Genomic DNA, 11965 nt, shown 5'->3' with positions numbered 1-11965 from the left:
AAAACCTCATGCTTTAGTTCTTTGTTTTCTCTCAGCAGCACTGAAATTTCTAGGAAGTGGAAGTACCCAGAAAATATATAATAAAACAGAGCAGTGGAAATTTCTTGTAATATTTCCTAAAAGGAGCACTGAAATTTCATCACTTTCAAAATTCTAGGTCCTCTCCAAATTCTCTCCTTAAGTCTTCTCTCTTTTCATTTGCAAATTTCAGATTGGATTCGACGCATTCTCAAAATTACGCAAGTCTGGTTGGGGATCAAGTTATTTTTTCTTCCCTAATTTATTTTCTTTTTAATCGTTTTTCAGTTCTAAATTTCTAATTGATTATTTTTTTTATTTTTATTTTTAATTTTGCATGCAGATCTATTTTTCTAATGGCTTTAGTGGACATTGAAACGGACTCGTCATCCTTCCCAAGTTCTTCTTCTGCTGCTGCCCGACGGAAGTATGATGTCTTTCTCAGTTTCAGAGGCGAGGACACCCGCTACAAGTTTATGGGTCATCTATACGAAGCTTTGATCCAGAAAGGCATTTTCACCTTTAAGGACGATGAAAAACTCGAGAGAGGAGAACCCATTTCACCAGACCTGTTGAAAGCAATAGAAGAGTCGAGATTTGCTGTAGTCATTCTCTCTGAAAACTATGCATCGTCAACTTGGTGCTTAGATGAACTTGCAAAGATCATTTGCTGCAAAAATGAGACGGGAATGACAGTTCTGCCTGTTTTTCACTACGTGGAGCCATCTGATGTGCGGAAACAAATGGGAACTTTTGCACTAGCATTTGCTAAACATGAAGAAAAGGAGAACAAAGAGAGGGTGGAGAAATGGAGAGATGCTTTGACACAAGTGGGAAGCCTTCGCGGATGGCATTTAAAGGATCATTGGTAATTTAACTTGACTTATTTATTTCTTTTAAATATTCAGATGACCCACTTCATAAATGTAACTTTGTTTGGAACCTTAAGCAAATCTACATACATGTTTATTCTACTTCTTTTAATTTTTTTTCCTCAGCGAATCAATTTATATATTTTTGTTTCAGTCAACAGAATTAAACTTTAAATATGTATCGTATTCTTTGTGTGACCTATTGGTGGCTCAAACTCAATGCATTTTGTACTTTGTTCATTGCAGGTCTGAGATAGAAAACATCAAAGACATTGTGGGATGGATATCGCTTCACTTGAAATATGATGCATTACCATACATTGCCAAGGACCTAGTAGGAATAAACTCTCGAATGGAGGAATTGGAGGCGCGTTTAGCTTTAGGGTCAAACGATGTTCGCTTTATAGGGATTTGGGGGATGGGGGGAATGGGCAAGACAACTCTTGCTAGAGTTGTTTATTATATGGTTTCTATTAAATTTGAAGCTTGTAGTTTTATTGAGGATGTTAGGGAAAAATCTGAAAGAGATGGTTTAGTTGGACTACAACAGAAACTTATTTCTGATATTTTGAAGGAAAAAGATTTGAAAATTAGCGATAAGTATGATGGAGTTATCAATATCAAGAATAGGTTATGTTGTAAAAGGATTCTTCTTGTCATTGATGATGTAGATAAATTGGACCAGTTGAAATTCTTAGTTGGGGAGCATGATTGGTTTGGTCCGGGCAGTAGAATTATCATAACAACAAGAGATGAGCATGTGTTGAAAACACGTGAAGTAAATGAAATATATGAAGTTGATGGATTGAATGGTGAACATGCTCTTCAACTATTTTCATCAAAAGCCTTTAAAGGCAAACATGACCTAGATGATTATTTAGAGCTGTCTAACCATTTTTTGAAATATGCTGGAGGCCTTCTGTTAGCTCTTGAGGTTTTGGGTTCATTTTTGATTGGAAAAAGTATTGCTGAATGGAAAAGTGCATTAGAGAGGCTCAAAGAATTTCCTGAGAGAACCATTCTCCAAGTACTTAAAATAAGTTTTGATGGACTCCATGACACAGAGAAGGAAATATTCCTACATATTGCATGCTTCTTTAACCATAGGGAGAAAGATGGTGTAGTAGAAGTATTGGATAGTCTTGGCCTTTTAGCTGTTATTGGATTGAAGGAACTCATTAATAAATCTCTCTTGAAAATTGATTGTATTAATCGGTTGTGGATGCATGATTTACTTGAAGAAATGGGTAAGAACATAGTTTTTCAAGAGTGCCCTAATGATTGTGGGAGGCGTAGTAGACTGTGGAATAATGAGGATATTGAAAACGTGCTGGAAAAAAATCAGGTAAGAATTTATTTAGAGAATTTGAGCTCATTCCCTACCTTCTTGTTCAACAAATTTGATATTTAAATATTTATGCTAATAAGATATTTCACAATTCACCAATTCCTTCTTGATTATTAGGGAATAGAAGCAGTTCAAGCAATGTATATTTTCTGTAATTATAATGAAAAAAAAGGGGCATGTTGGAACCCTGAGGCCTTTTTTAATATGTACAATCATAAATTTCTTAGAATTGACAGTATTTTCCATGGCCCTAAACATCTTCCAAATTCTTTAAGAATTCTTGATTGGAGGTATCATTCTTCAAAATCATTGCCATCAACTTTCTTGCTAGATGAGCTTGTTCTACTTTGTTTGCAACAAAGCAACATTGAACAACTTTGGATAGGAAGAAAGGTAATTTTGTTATTGAGTATCCTCACAACTTTGCATTGAAATTTCAATAAATTGGACACTAGGAAGCACATCGACTTGACTGCTTTTTTAACTTTTTTTTTTTTCTTCTTTTAACAGAATTTTGACAAGTTGAAATTCATCAACATGACAGGATTGAGCCTAATTTTGAATTCATTCCCTACCTTCATGTTCAATAAATTTGAAATTTGAATGGTTATGCTAATAATATTTTTTTTTTGCAAATTATCAATTCCTTCTTGAATATTATTAGGGAACAGAAAAAGTTCAAGCTATGAGAATTGTGTGTGATATGTTTCTTAAAAAGCATGTGGCAACTTGGAACCCTGATGCCTTTTTGAAGATGTACAATCTTAGATTTCTTGAAGTTTTCTGGATTCGCAATTATGTCCCTACACATCTTCCTGGTGATTTAAGAATTCTTGATTGGATTGGATATCCTTCAAAATCTTTGCCATCAAGTTTCCAGTCAGACGAGCTTGTTCAACTTCGTTTGCAATGGAGCCAAATAGAACAACTTTGGATAGGAATAAAGGTAAGTGTGTTATTAAATATCCTAAAACAACTTTCGATAGGAAGAAAGGTAATTGTGTTATTAAGTATCCTCGTAACTTTTTATTTAAATTTAAATAAATCAGACAATAGGAAGCTCATCAACTTGACTTCTTTTTTAACTTTTTTTTTTCTTCTTTTAACAGAATTTTGATAAGTTGAAGCTTATCGACTTGTCCTACTCCTTCAACTTGATTATATCCCCAGAATTGACCGGAGTCCCAAATCTTAAGGAATTAATTCTTCAAAATTGTAGAAGTTTACATGAGCTTCACCCATCCGTTGCAATTCATAAAAAGCTTGTTCATCTTAATCTAAATGGTTGCCGGAACCTTGTGTGTCTTCCTAGCACCATTTGTAGTTTGAATTCACTTGAACGTCTTGATCTGAGAAACAGCTATAAAAGAGCTACCTTCATCAATTGAACGCTTGACGAGTCTTACTTCACTGACTCTTCTTAATTGCAAAAAACTTGTGTGTCTTCCTAACACCACTTGTGGTTTTAAGTTTTATGGTGCTCTAAATCTTTCAATGTGCCCAGGATTTAAAAACTTGCCAGAGAACCTATGGATGATTGAAGATATAGAGAAGCTTGATTTGAGTGGAACAGCTATAGAAGGGTTCCCTTCTTCAATTGAACGTTTGACTAGCCTTACTTCATTGACTCTCAAAAATTGTAAGAATCTTGTGTGTTTTCCTAGCATCATTTGTAGTTTGAATTCACTTGAATGTCTTGATCTTTGTGGGTGCTCAAATATTGACAATTTGCCGGAGAACTTAGAGAATCTCAAAAGTTTGAAATTTCTTGATTTGAGTGGAACATCTATAAACGTGCCTTCATCAATTGAATGTTTGACGAGTCTTACTTCACTGGCTCTTCTTAATTGCAAAAAACTTGTGAGTCCTCCTATCAGTACTCATGGTTTTAAGTTTTATGGTGCTCTAAATCTTTCAATATGCCCAGGATTGAAAAACTTGCCTGAGAACCTATGGATGATCAAGGAGCTATATAGGCTTGATTTGAGTAAAACAGCTATAGAAGAGTTGCCTTCATCAATTGAATGTTTGACTAACCTTACTGTATTGACTTTAAGATATTGCACAAATCTTGTGCGCCTTCCTAGCACCATTTGTAGTTTGAAGTTGCTTAATTCCCTTGATCTTTATGGATGTTTAAAATTTGTCAACTTTCCAAAGAACATAGGAAATATGAAAGGTTTGGAGGTGCTTAATTTGTGTTGGACAGCCATAAAAGAGGTCCCTTCTTCCATTGTTCTCCTTAAAAATCTCAAACACTTACATATCCGTGGATGGACATTATCTGAATTTTATTCTCAGCCAGCAAGTAGTCTTGAGTCGATGGGCCCATTATGGACTTCATTATTTTCCCTGCCAACAAGTCCTGATACAGAAAGAATATTATTGCCTTCATTTTTATATTATTCCCTACCAACAAGTTCCAATTCAGTGGGCTTATTATTGCCTTCCTTATCAGGTCTGCGTTCTTTAACATATTTGCGTATTAGTGACTGCGATCTTTGGTCAATCCCCAATGACATTGGCTGCTTGTTCTCTTTAGAAATCTTAAATCTAAGTGGAAATAATTTTGTTTCCCTTCCTGAAAGCATGTCTCAACTCTATAATCTTCGAAGACTCTATTTGGAGGGTTGCAAGAGACTTCAATCTTTGGAAAATGTTCCATCAACTATTAATTTTGTAATTGCAAATGATTGTATCTCACTGGAGAGATTGCCTGAACTGCAATTTGATCCTTTTAGGTTAGATCACTCCCATTTGAATTTCCAATGTCTCAACTGCTTCAAATTGGTTGACTATATTCAAAGCGGTGGTAACACTTTTAAGGTCTCTCTCTCTCTCTCTCTCTGTTCCTAAAATTATGCCTGTTCCTAAAATTATGCCTTGTATATTTCAGGGACTACCACATGTTATTATTCCTGGAAGTGAAATTCCGAAATGGTTTAACCTTGAATGTCGAGGTGATAACATACAAGTGTCTTTTGCCGGGTGTGATAAGCTAATGGGAATTGCATTGAGTGTTGGTTTTGTACCCAATGGATCACGTCAATATTATAGTGATTGGCAACTTTCATGTTCTTTTCATGTCAATGGATTTAAAATTGCATATTTCATACAATCTTATTATCTTATGACAAAATATGGTAAAGTTGAATCACCTCACCTTTGGCTGCTCTATTTGTCCACTCACCATTCCGTCTCCAATTGGGGCAAAATATGTAGTCACATTGATGCCAACGGATTCAGTCAGCTCGAGATTAAAATATTAGTCGACAGCGTGGAGGTGGAGAAAATTGGGGTTCATTTGGTATACAAGCAAGACATTGAAGATTCCAATGAAACCATGGCACAGTGCATCAACAACAGCAGCACATTGTATGGGGATTTGGGTGTAATCCATCATGATATTGATAATTCAGACATAGAAAGTAGTAGAAATAAGCAAAGCCATGATGTGGATGATGGGGCTGGATCTAGTGGAGAAGGCTACTCTGATAAGGAACCACAGCCAAAGTGGATTCATAGAGTCCGAGCATTTATGGCTGATTCTGAGGATTTGAGTCAAAGGGAAATTTTTGACTTCTTTGCTAGTAAGTTATTGTTGTTCTTCTTACTACTTTACAAGTCGTCATCATTTTTTTAGCGATATATACTATCATTTTTATTTTCAAATGTAAACTTCAAAGTATTGTGCTTGTTGTACCTTAGCATTTTCTGTTAACACTCGCAGCAAAATCAGCCCAAACTCAAAAATTAAAATCATACCATATCACTTTTCCTTTTTTAATTAGGTTGGAGTAATAGAAATTTTTCTTGTTGTCTTGTTTGTGAACTTTTATTTATTGGAAGTAGAGGATGAAATGTCCAAGAAGCTTGAATCTATTCACGGAGGGAAGAGCAATAGTTATCATGACATTGAAGATTTCAATCAAACTATAACACAGTTAAGCATCAACAGCAGGACACTCTCTAAGGATCTAGGTGATCACTGTCATGATCTTTATAATTCAGCTGCAGAAGGTAGCAGAAATAAGCGAAGCCGTGATGAGGAAGATGGGGCAGGACCTAGTGGAGAAGCCTACTCTAACGACGAACCACATCCAAAGACTTGGAGGATGTATGGCATACTCTAAACAATGCAGTATTAGGAATGTTTCAACTTCTTTGCCTGTAAGTCATTATCTTTCTTCTTGCTATTACAGTTAAGTCTTGATGTTCTCTTTTATTTTTTGGGGAGGGGAATCCAATGAATTGAAAGTGTGGGTTTTGATTGTCAGGTTTAAATTCGCTTGATAAAAAATTTCAATTTGTCATATGTACAAATTAGAGCGTTTCTTGTAGATTTTTACCCCTGTTTTTGTACATATACTAGCTTTGATAGAGATAAAAAAGAAAGTTCAAAGTATTATGCTAGTTAACATTACCTTTTGGCACTCACATCCCAATCACCACAAGCTCAAAATTAAATTCATCCCGTATCACTTTTTTTAAAGTTTTTTAATCAGGTTTGAATAATACAAAATTTTCTTCTTGTCTTGTTGGGGCACTTTTATATATTGGAAGGAGGGGATCCAAGAAACTTGAGGCCTATCACAGTGGTAAGAGGGAAGGTTACAAGAGAAACGTTGAAGAATTAGTCAAGGAGGGTCCCTCCTCTCAAACTTACCTTGGCACTCGCTAAACTGGTCAACAATCAACCGAGGGTTCCTTTTTGTTGCATGTGCCAGTGTGTGTATATATGTGTGGCTTTGTTTAATTGGTTTTATAGAGTTCAAGCTGTGGCATCAGTGTAGAGAAATTAAAGATTCTCTCGTCCCATGCTTTTGTGCTATTTTGTAATCTCCTATTTTCTTAGTGAAATTTTCTGTTAGACACTTTTAGTGGATGTAGGCCTAAAGCCGAACCACGCAAATCTTTGTGTTCTATGTGTGATTGTCTTTTCTATTTCTATTTTGCATAACATACTGTTATTTTGTTACACACAACAAATAAAATAAGCTACTATTAGTTTGTTACACATAACAAATAAGCATAAATGCTTCCACTAACTCAACAGTTAGTGATTAGAGCAATGTCTGCTTATGAACTGAATTTGCTTTGTTGTAACAATTGAGTGCCCTGTTGGGCTTGGACAATGTGGTTGCAAATGTAGCTGTTTGTACTTTGGTAGCAGAGAGGAGAGGTTGTTTGAGTCTTGTTTTTGCCGGGCTGTTATTTGTGTCCAGCTTTGTTTGAAGTTTTTTCTTCTAATGTTTTGATAAATAAAAATTAATTATTAAAAAAAATCTCCTGAGGTTTGTTGTATTAATATATTTCTCTTGGACTGTTGGTTCTGCTAGTGACAAACAAAATGCCCAAGAACCTTTAGTGATAGGATGTTACATTTTTTGTCATCTTGAAGTTGTGAAAGCGGCAGAAGAAATCAAGCCACTTGATAGTATTATTATCTTCAAGAGCAATGAGTAACTTGATCATCCTAAGCAGCCATCTAAACCACCTTCCAAACAAGCTCTATTGCTGCATTTCACACAGCCTCATCAATTACTCAACTGTGCTCTTAGCATATTCCTATTCCCATTCCTCTTTCTCCTCTACTCTCATTTCTTCTTTCTCGAATGCCTTTCTAGCTAGAAACAGACTCAGTCTTTCTCTAATGTCTCTTTAATGCGCCTTTGCCTACTGTAAGAATCTTTTGCCATTCTCAATAATTCATTCAAAATTTTTTAAGGACATGTTAGTTTTGAATTAATTAGATTAGTCAAACTAGGTTGTATTTCTGATACTCCGACACTATTTTCTTTCTTTTTGTGTTTGAATAGAGAAAAAAGTCTATGCAGAAGAAATTACCAATTCCATTTTGTTCAAGTTATTTATTGGGATGAATCATCCCTCCATCCACCTCGACCTAAATTTCAGAATGTTTCACTAACTTATGTTTGATATATAGTATTTTCTGCCGATACGTGAACAAAACATTAATTTTTTTTCGTTGTCATTTTTTATTTAAAAAGTTTTACTCATAAAATATGAAATTAGAATTTGATTGTTTGATTTGATGTCATTACTATGAGAAATTTGAACCCAATGATTAGGAAGTGGTAAAAATAATGTCATACTAAGTTGGTTGAGCAATTTAAGTTATTGACTTGATTCATCATAAATTGGTTTTCTTGATTTGATAATTAAAATTTGGTCCTTGCAGGCTAAACTCTTATTCAACCTAAATTAATTGGGTTTTTGTTATGTAATGAGATATTATAAACCTCTTTGTTGAGTAATAATGATGTTAAGAATGTGTATTATTTGGTAATATATAACGGTTGAATCTTTGAATGAGCATTATTTAGGACCTTAGTCAATGTATAAAGTTTTCACAAAATGACATGTTTTCTTTCAGCTATCCCATTTTGTTAACGCTTGTGTGGAAAAGAACAATAATGGATTATGCCTTGTGAAGTACAAAATTTATCAAATTCAGTTGAAGTACATTCACCTAGAGGTCGAGCCTTGGTACAATTGCAAGGGAAGTTCCAGAGTTCAACCATTTTTGCTAGAGTATATTTATCTCCAAAGTCACTTAGGATTTTAAGTTTGGATGAAATTGTGTTTCCATAATGGCTTTAAAATTCTAAAATATGACAAATACTTTTGATTTATTTTGTAACAGATACAACCATGTAAACTAGTGAATGATCAACAAAGTTAAATGGTAAAGAAAAGTATTTACTGATGTGAGAGGTGCTAGCTCCTAGACATCAGTATGGACTAGTTTTAAAGGTGCAGAAACTTTGAATTCAGAATTACGAAGGGAATTTCTGCATTTTGCCACTAACGCAATGTTTACAAAGATGTGGGACATTTTGAGAGTTGAAAATTGAAAATTTGGATAACTGGTAATGCTGATTATAGCACATTTTTTATTTCTCAGATGACCAAGTTGCTTCTGCCACAAATCCCACTAGTTGGTGAAGAGTTAGCTTTGAGTAATTTGCAATTCTGACGGAGACAGTTCTAAGTTGGCATTCTGTGGCACTTACAACAAAATATGCTAGTGGTGACTACCATCGAAGCAGCTTCAATAATACTACTTTGCCATATGATATGGATTATTACTCCACAATAAGCTACCATTAAAATGCCCTATGTTACCTAGTGTTGACAACTTCTAGGAGAATTTCAAGTGCCTATGCTCTTCCTGATCTAAAATATTTGCCTACTCTTTATTAGATTTAGTTGGACTAAAAGCAGCAAAAGAATTCATATCTGAAGCAAACTGAAAATTTTCTTTTGCTTCTAAAGTACCAAATAATTCAATCTCAACTATTTGATTATTTGATAATCCAATTCACATCATCATGAAAAACTTTTTTTTTTTTTTTTTTGGGGTTCGAACTAGGTAGCCACCTCAATAGTATTTTGAACATGTTGAGCTAGGTTTGGGACATGACATAAACTTGAAGGTCCAAGATTCAATTCATCACACTATCAGTCTATAGGGTTTTAGAGTGTCTCTTGGACAAAAAGTAGAATAGTCTAGTTAAAGACTAAGCCACCACTGCTTTATATCAAGAGAGAGAGAGAGAAAGAATGCGCCTCAAAGTAATACCAGCAAAATCCAAAATGAAAAATCTAATCATAGTTATCCATCTCATTTCTCATAACCATTTTTTGTACATAGTGTATCATCTATTTCTTCTAGAAACTACCTTCCATCTTTAGAAGCCGCATTTCTCCACACACAAACCCATTAAACTTGATATTGCAACCGCCAAACAATGAAACAATGACATTCCTTTGGCTCACCAAAACTCAAACCTCAAAAGCCCACAAAAAATTACACTTCATTAGTAAGAAAACCTTCTTCAACCTGTTTCTTCAACTTGTTTATGGTCAGTTAGTCTGCCAAAAGCTTAGCTTGCCTCATCACAAAAATGATCAACACTTTCCCATCTGAAATATTCTTTTTTACTTAAAAGCCTTGAAATCCAGTACCTTTGATTCCAAGATGACTCACACAACCCCACAATAGCCAGTCCTACAAAGAACAACCACAAAGACCAGTTAAAAGGAAACGAGTGTTTAATACTGATAGTGAAAATTTTGATAAACAATTAGGGAAAAAAAAAGTATATTGCGTTTTTTAGAAGTGCCAAACATAGACTAAACTCTGAAAGCAAAAGAGGTGAAAGTTCACTTGGCGTATAAAACACTAGTGAATGTTTAAACCCCCAATTTCAAAATTACCAACACAAGCTTATACTCTAACAATAAATGTGCGGAATGATAAGTACAAGCAATACCCAAATAAACAAACTATTCTAAACCATAATTAATCACAAACACAGCAGTAATTAAAAAGCAAGAGTAAGGGTTAGAGAATGCAAACACAAAGATAACACCGGCATGTGTTATCAAAAAGGGAACCAAAAAACTCAACAAAAAACCTCTCCGCCGCCCTCCAAACAAAAAAATGATCCACTAGAGAATAAAGTTGGGATACATGAATAGCAATAGACCCTCCAAGCCTAATCTACCCGATGCACCTAAGCCCTTAAAGCTTCTTGCTCCAACAAGGTTAAGCCTAATCATGTCTTCTCTAATTTTCTGAATCCCGCAGTAAGCCCATTGCATCAACCAAATGAATTGGTTCTCTCTGAACTGTTTCCCAAGCACCAAATGACCTTCTCACTAATATGGGTATGGTGAGGTAAAGATTTGGCTAAGTATCCTCTCAAGGGTATGTCATTGGAGAGGGTGAGAGTAGAGAAATTTGGAAAATTAAATGTCTAAGATTGTGGATGAGTCAATTTTGTTTTTTTCTAAGGTTTCTCTCTCAAAATTCTCTCTGAAAACTCTCTACATTTCATTAGTATAAGGGTACTTATAGTAGGGTATATGATGAATGTGAAAAGTCATTTTTCTGCAAAATAAGGCGTTCTGGCGACTCACTCACGATTGGGACAAGTCACGAGTTCCAGTCATGAAATAACTAACTGGCCAGGCTGTCCTTTTTTTTCCAGTAATGCTCTAGTTGTCATGACCCTTCAGCTTCCTACATACTTCACACATGTGGCATTTTGGCGAGTCATCAGTCGCGAGCCACTCGCAAGTTCTAGTCGCGAGAATGCTCCTGAATGCACACACACTTGAAATCTTCACACTTGAAATCTTCACACTCTCTCACACACGACCCTTACATGATTCCCACCTAAATATATGGTATCTAATTGCTGAATTACGAGCAAATTTGTTACAGAATAAAGCCAACACATGATTGAATAAATTCAACCTTACAAGAGGTAATTACAATACAAGTCAATCATCAAAGAAAAATGAAGATTACTATAGTCAATGCAAGCATATACACATACATCACCCATCATAATTTTTTTTGCACAAAATGGTTGTGCTTAAGATTTGAACTCGCACACCTTTGGTTAACCAATCATACAATTAGGAGTTAAACACACCAAGTTAAGCCCAACTTCCTACTACTCAGACTCGGCTCTTGCAAAAAATTTATAGAACTCAATATTGGCTAGAGCTTCATTCCAGTCTCAATATTCTGGTTGTAGCTCAGCTCATGCAATACCAACTCTCTTCCAAGCCGATTGCAAGCTCCAAAAAACTTCTAAATGCTAGCTATTTTGAGCATTTAAACTTCAAAAGCTGATGAGCTCTACATCAAGGGTAAGGTAATTGCACATAAGCGAAGGCTTTTTGTTAC

General features: G+C 35.1%; 1 protein-coding gene across 2 annotated transcripts; it reads left to right on the top strand.

The window, feature by feature from the left end:
* The first annotated feature begins 12 nt into the window (after positions 1 to 12).
* LOC115968945 (TMV resistance protein N-like) lies at positions 13 to 7182 on the top strand. 2 transcript variants are annotated; one of them, XM_031088486.1, is made up of 9 exons: positions 13 to 260; positions 362 to 886; positions 1137 to 2235; positions 2903 to 3184; positions 3348 to 3519; positions 4295 to 5064; positions 5135 to 5828; positions 6091 to 6408; positions 6802 to 7182. In XM_031088486.1, the coding sequence occupies exons 2-8, from the start codon at positions 375 to 377 to the stop codon at positions 6369 to 6371; spliced, it is 3810 nt and encodes a 1269-aa protein (XP_030944346.1). In that variant the 5' UTR covers positions 13 to 260; positions 362 to 374; the 3' UTR covers positions 6372 to 6408; positions 6802 to 7182. The 2 variants fall into 2 exon arrangements, with proteins under 2 accessions (XP_030944346.1, XP_030944347.1); XM_031088487.1 differs by lacking the exons at positions 3348 to 3519; positions 4295 to 5064 and having other exon boundaries at positions 6088 to 6408.
* Positions 7183 to 11965: the final 4783 nt, after the last annotated feature.

This window comes from Quercus lobata, chromosome 11, assembly GCF_001633185.2.
Source record: "Quercus lobata isolate SW786 chromosome 11, ValleyOak3.0 Primary Assembly, whole genome shotgun sequence".
In the NCBI taxonomy this organism is placed as follows: Eukaryota; Viridiplantae; Streptophyta; class Magnoliopsida; order Fagales; family Fagaceae; genus Quercus; species Quercus lobata.
The sequence above is the reverse complement of the archived record's forward strand: the minus strand, read 5'-3'. Positions and strand labels throughout refer to the sequence as shown.

Excerpts from the sequence above, each read along its gene's own strand:
- LOC115968945 (XM_031088486.1), top strand. The coding sequence starts at position 375 with ATGGCTTTAGTGGACATTGAAACGGACTCGTCATCCTTCCCAAGTTCT. Across the intron at positions 5,065-5,134 it reads GCGGTGGTAACACTTTTAAG|GGACTACCACATGTTATTAT; the intron begins GTCTCTCTCTCT and ends TGTATATTTCAG. Across the intron at positions 5,829-6,090 it reads AATTTTTGACTTCTTTGCTA|AGGATGAAATGTCCAAGAAG; the intron begins GTAAGTTATTGT and ends TATTGGAAGTAG.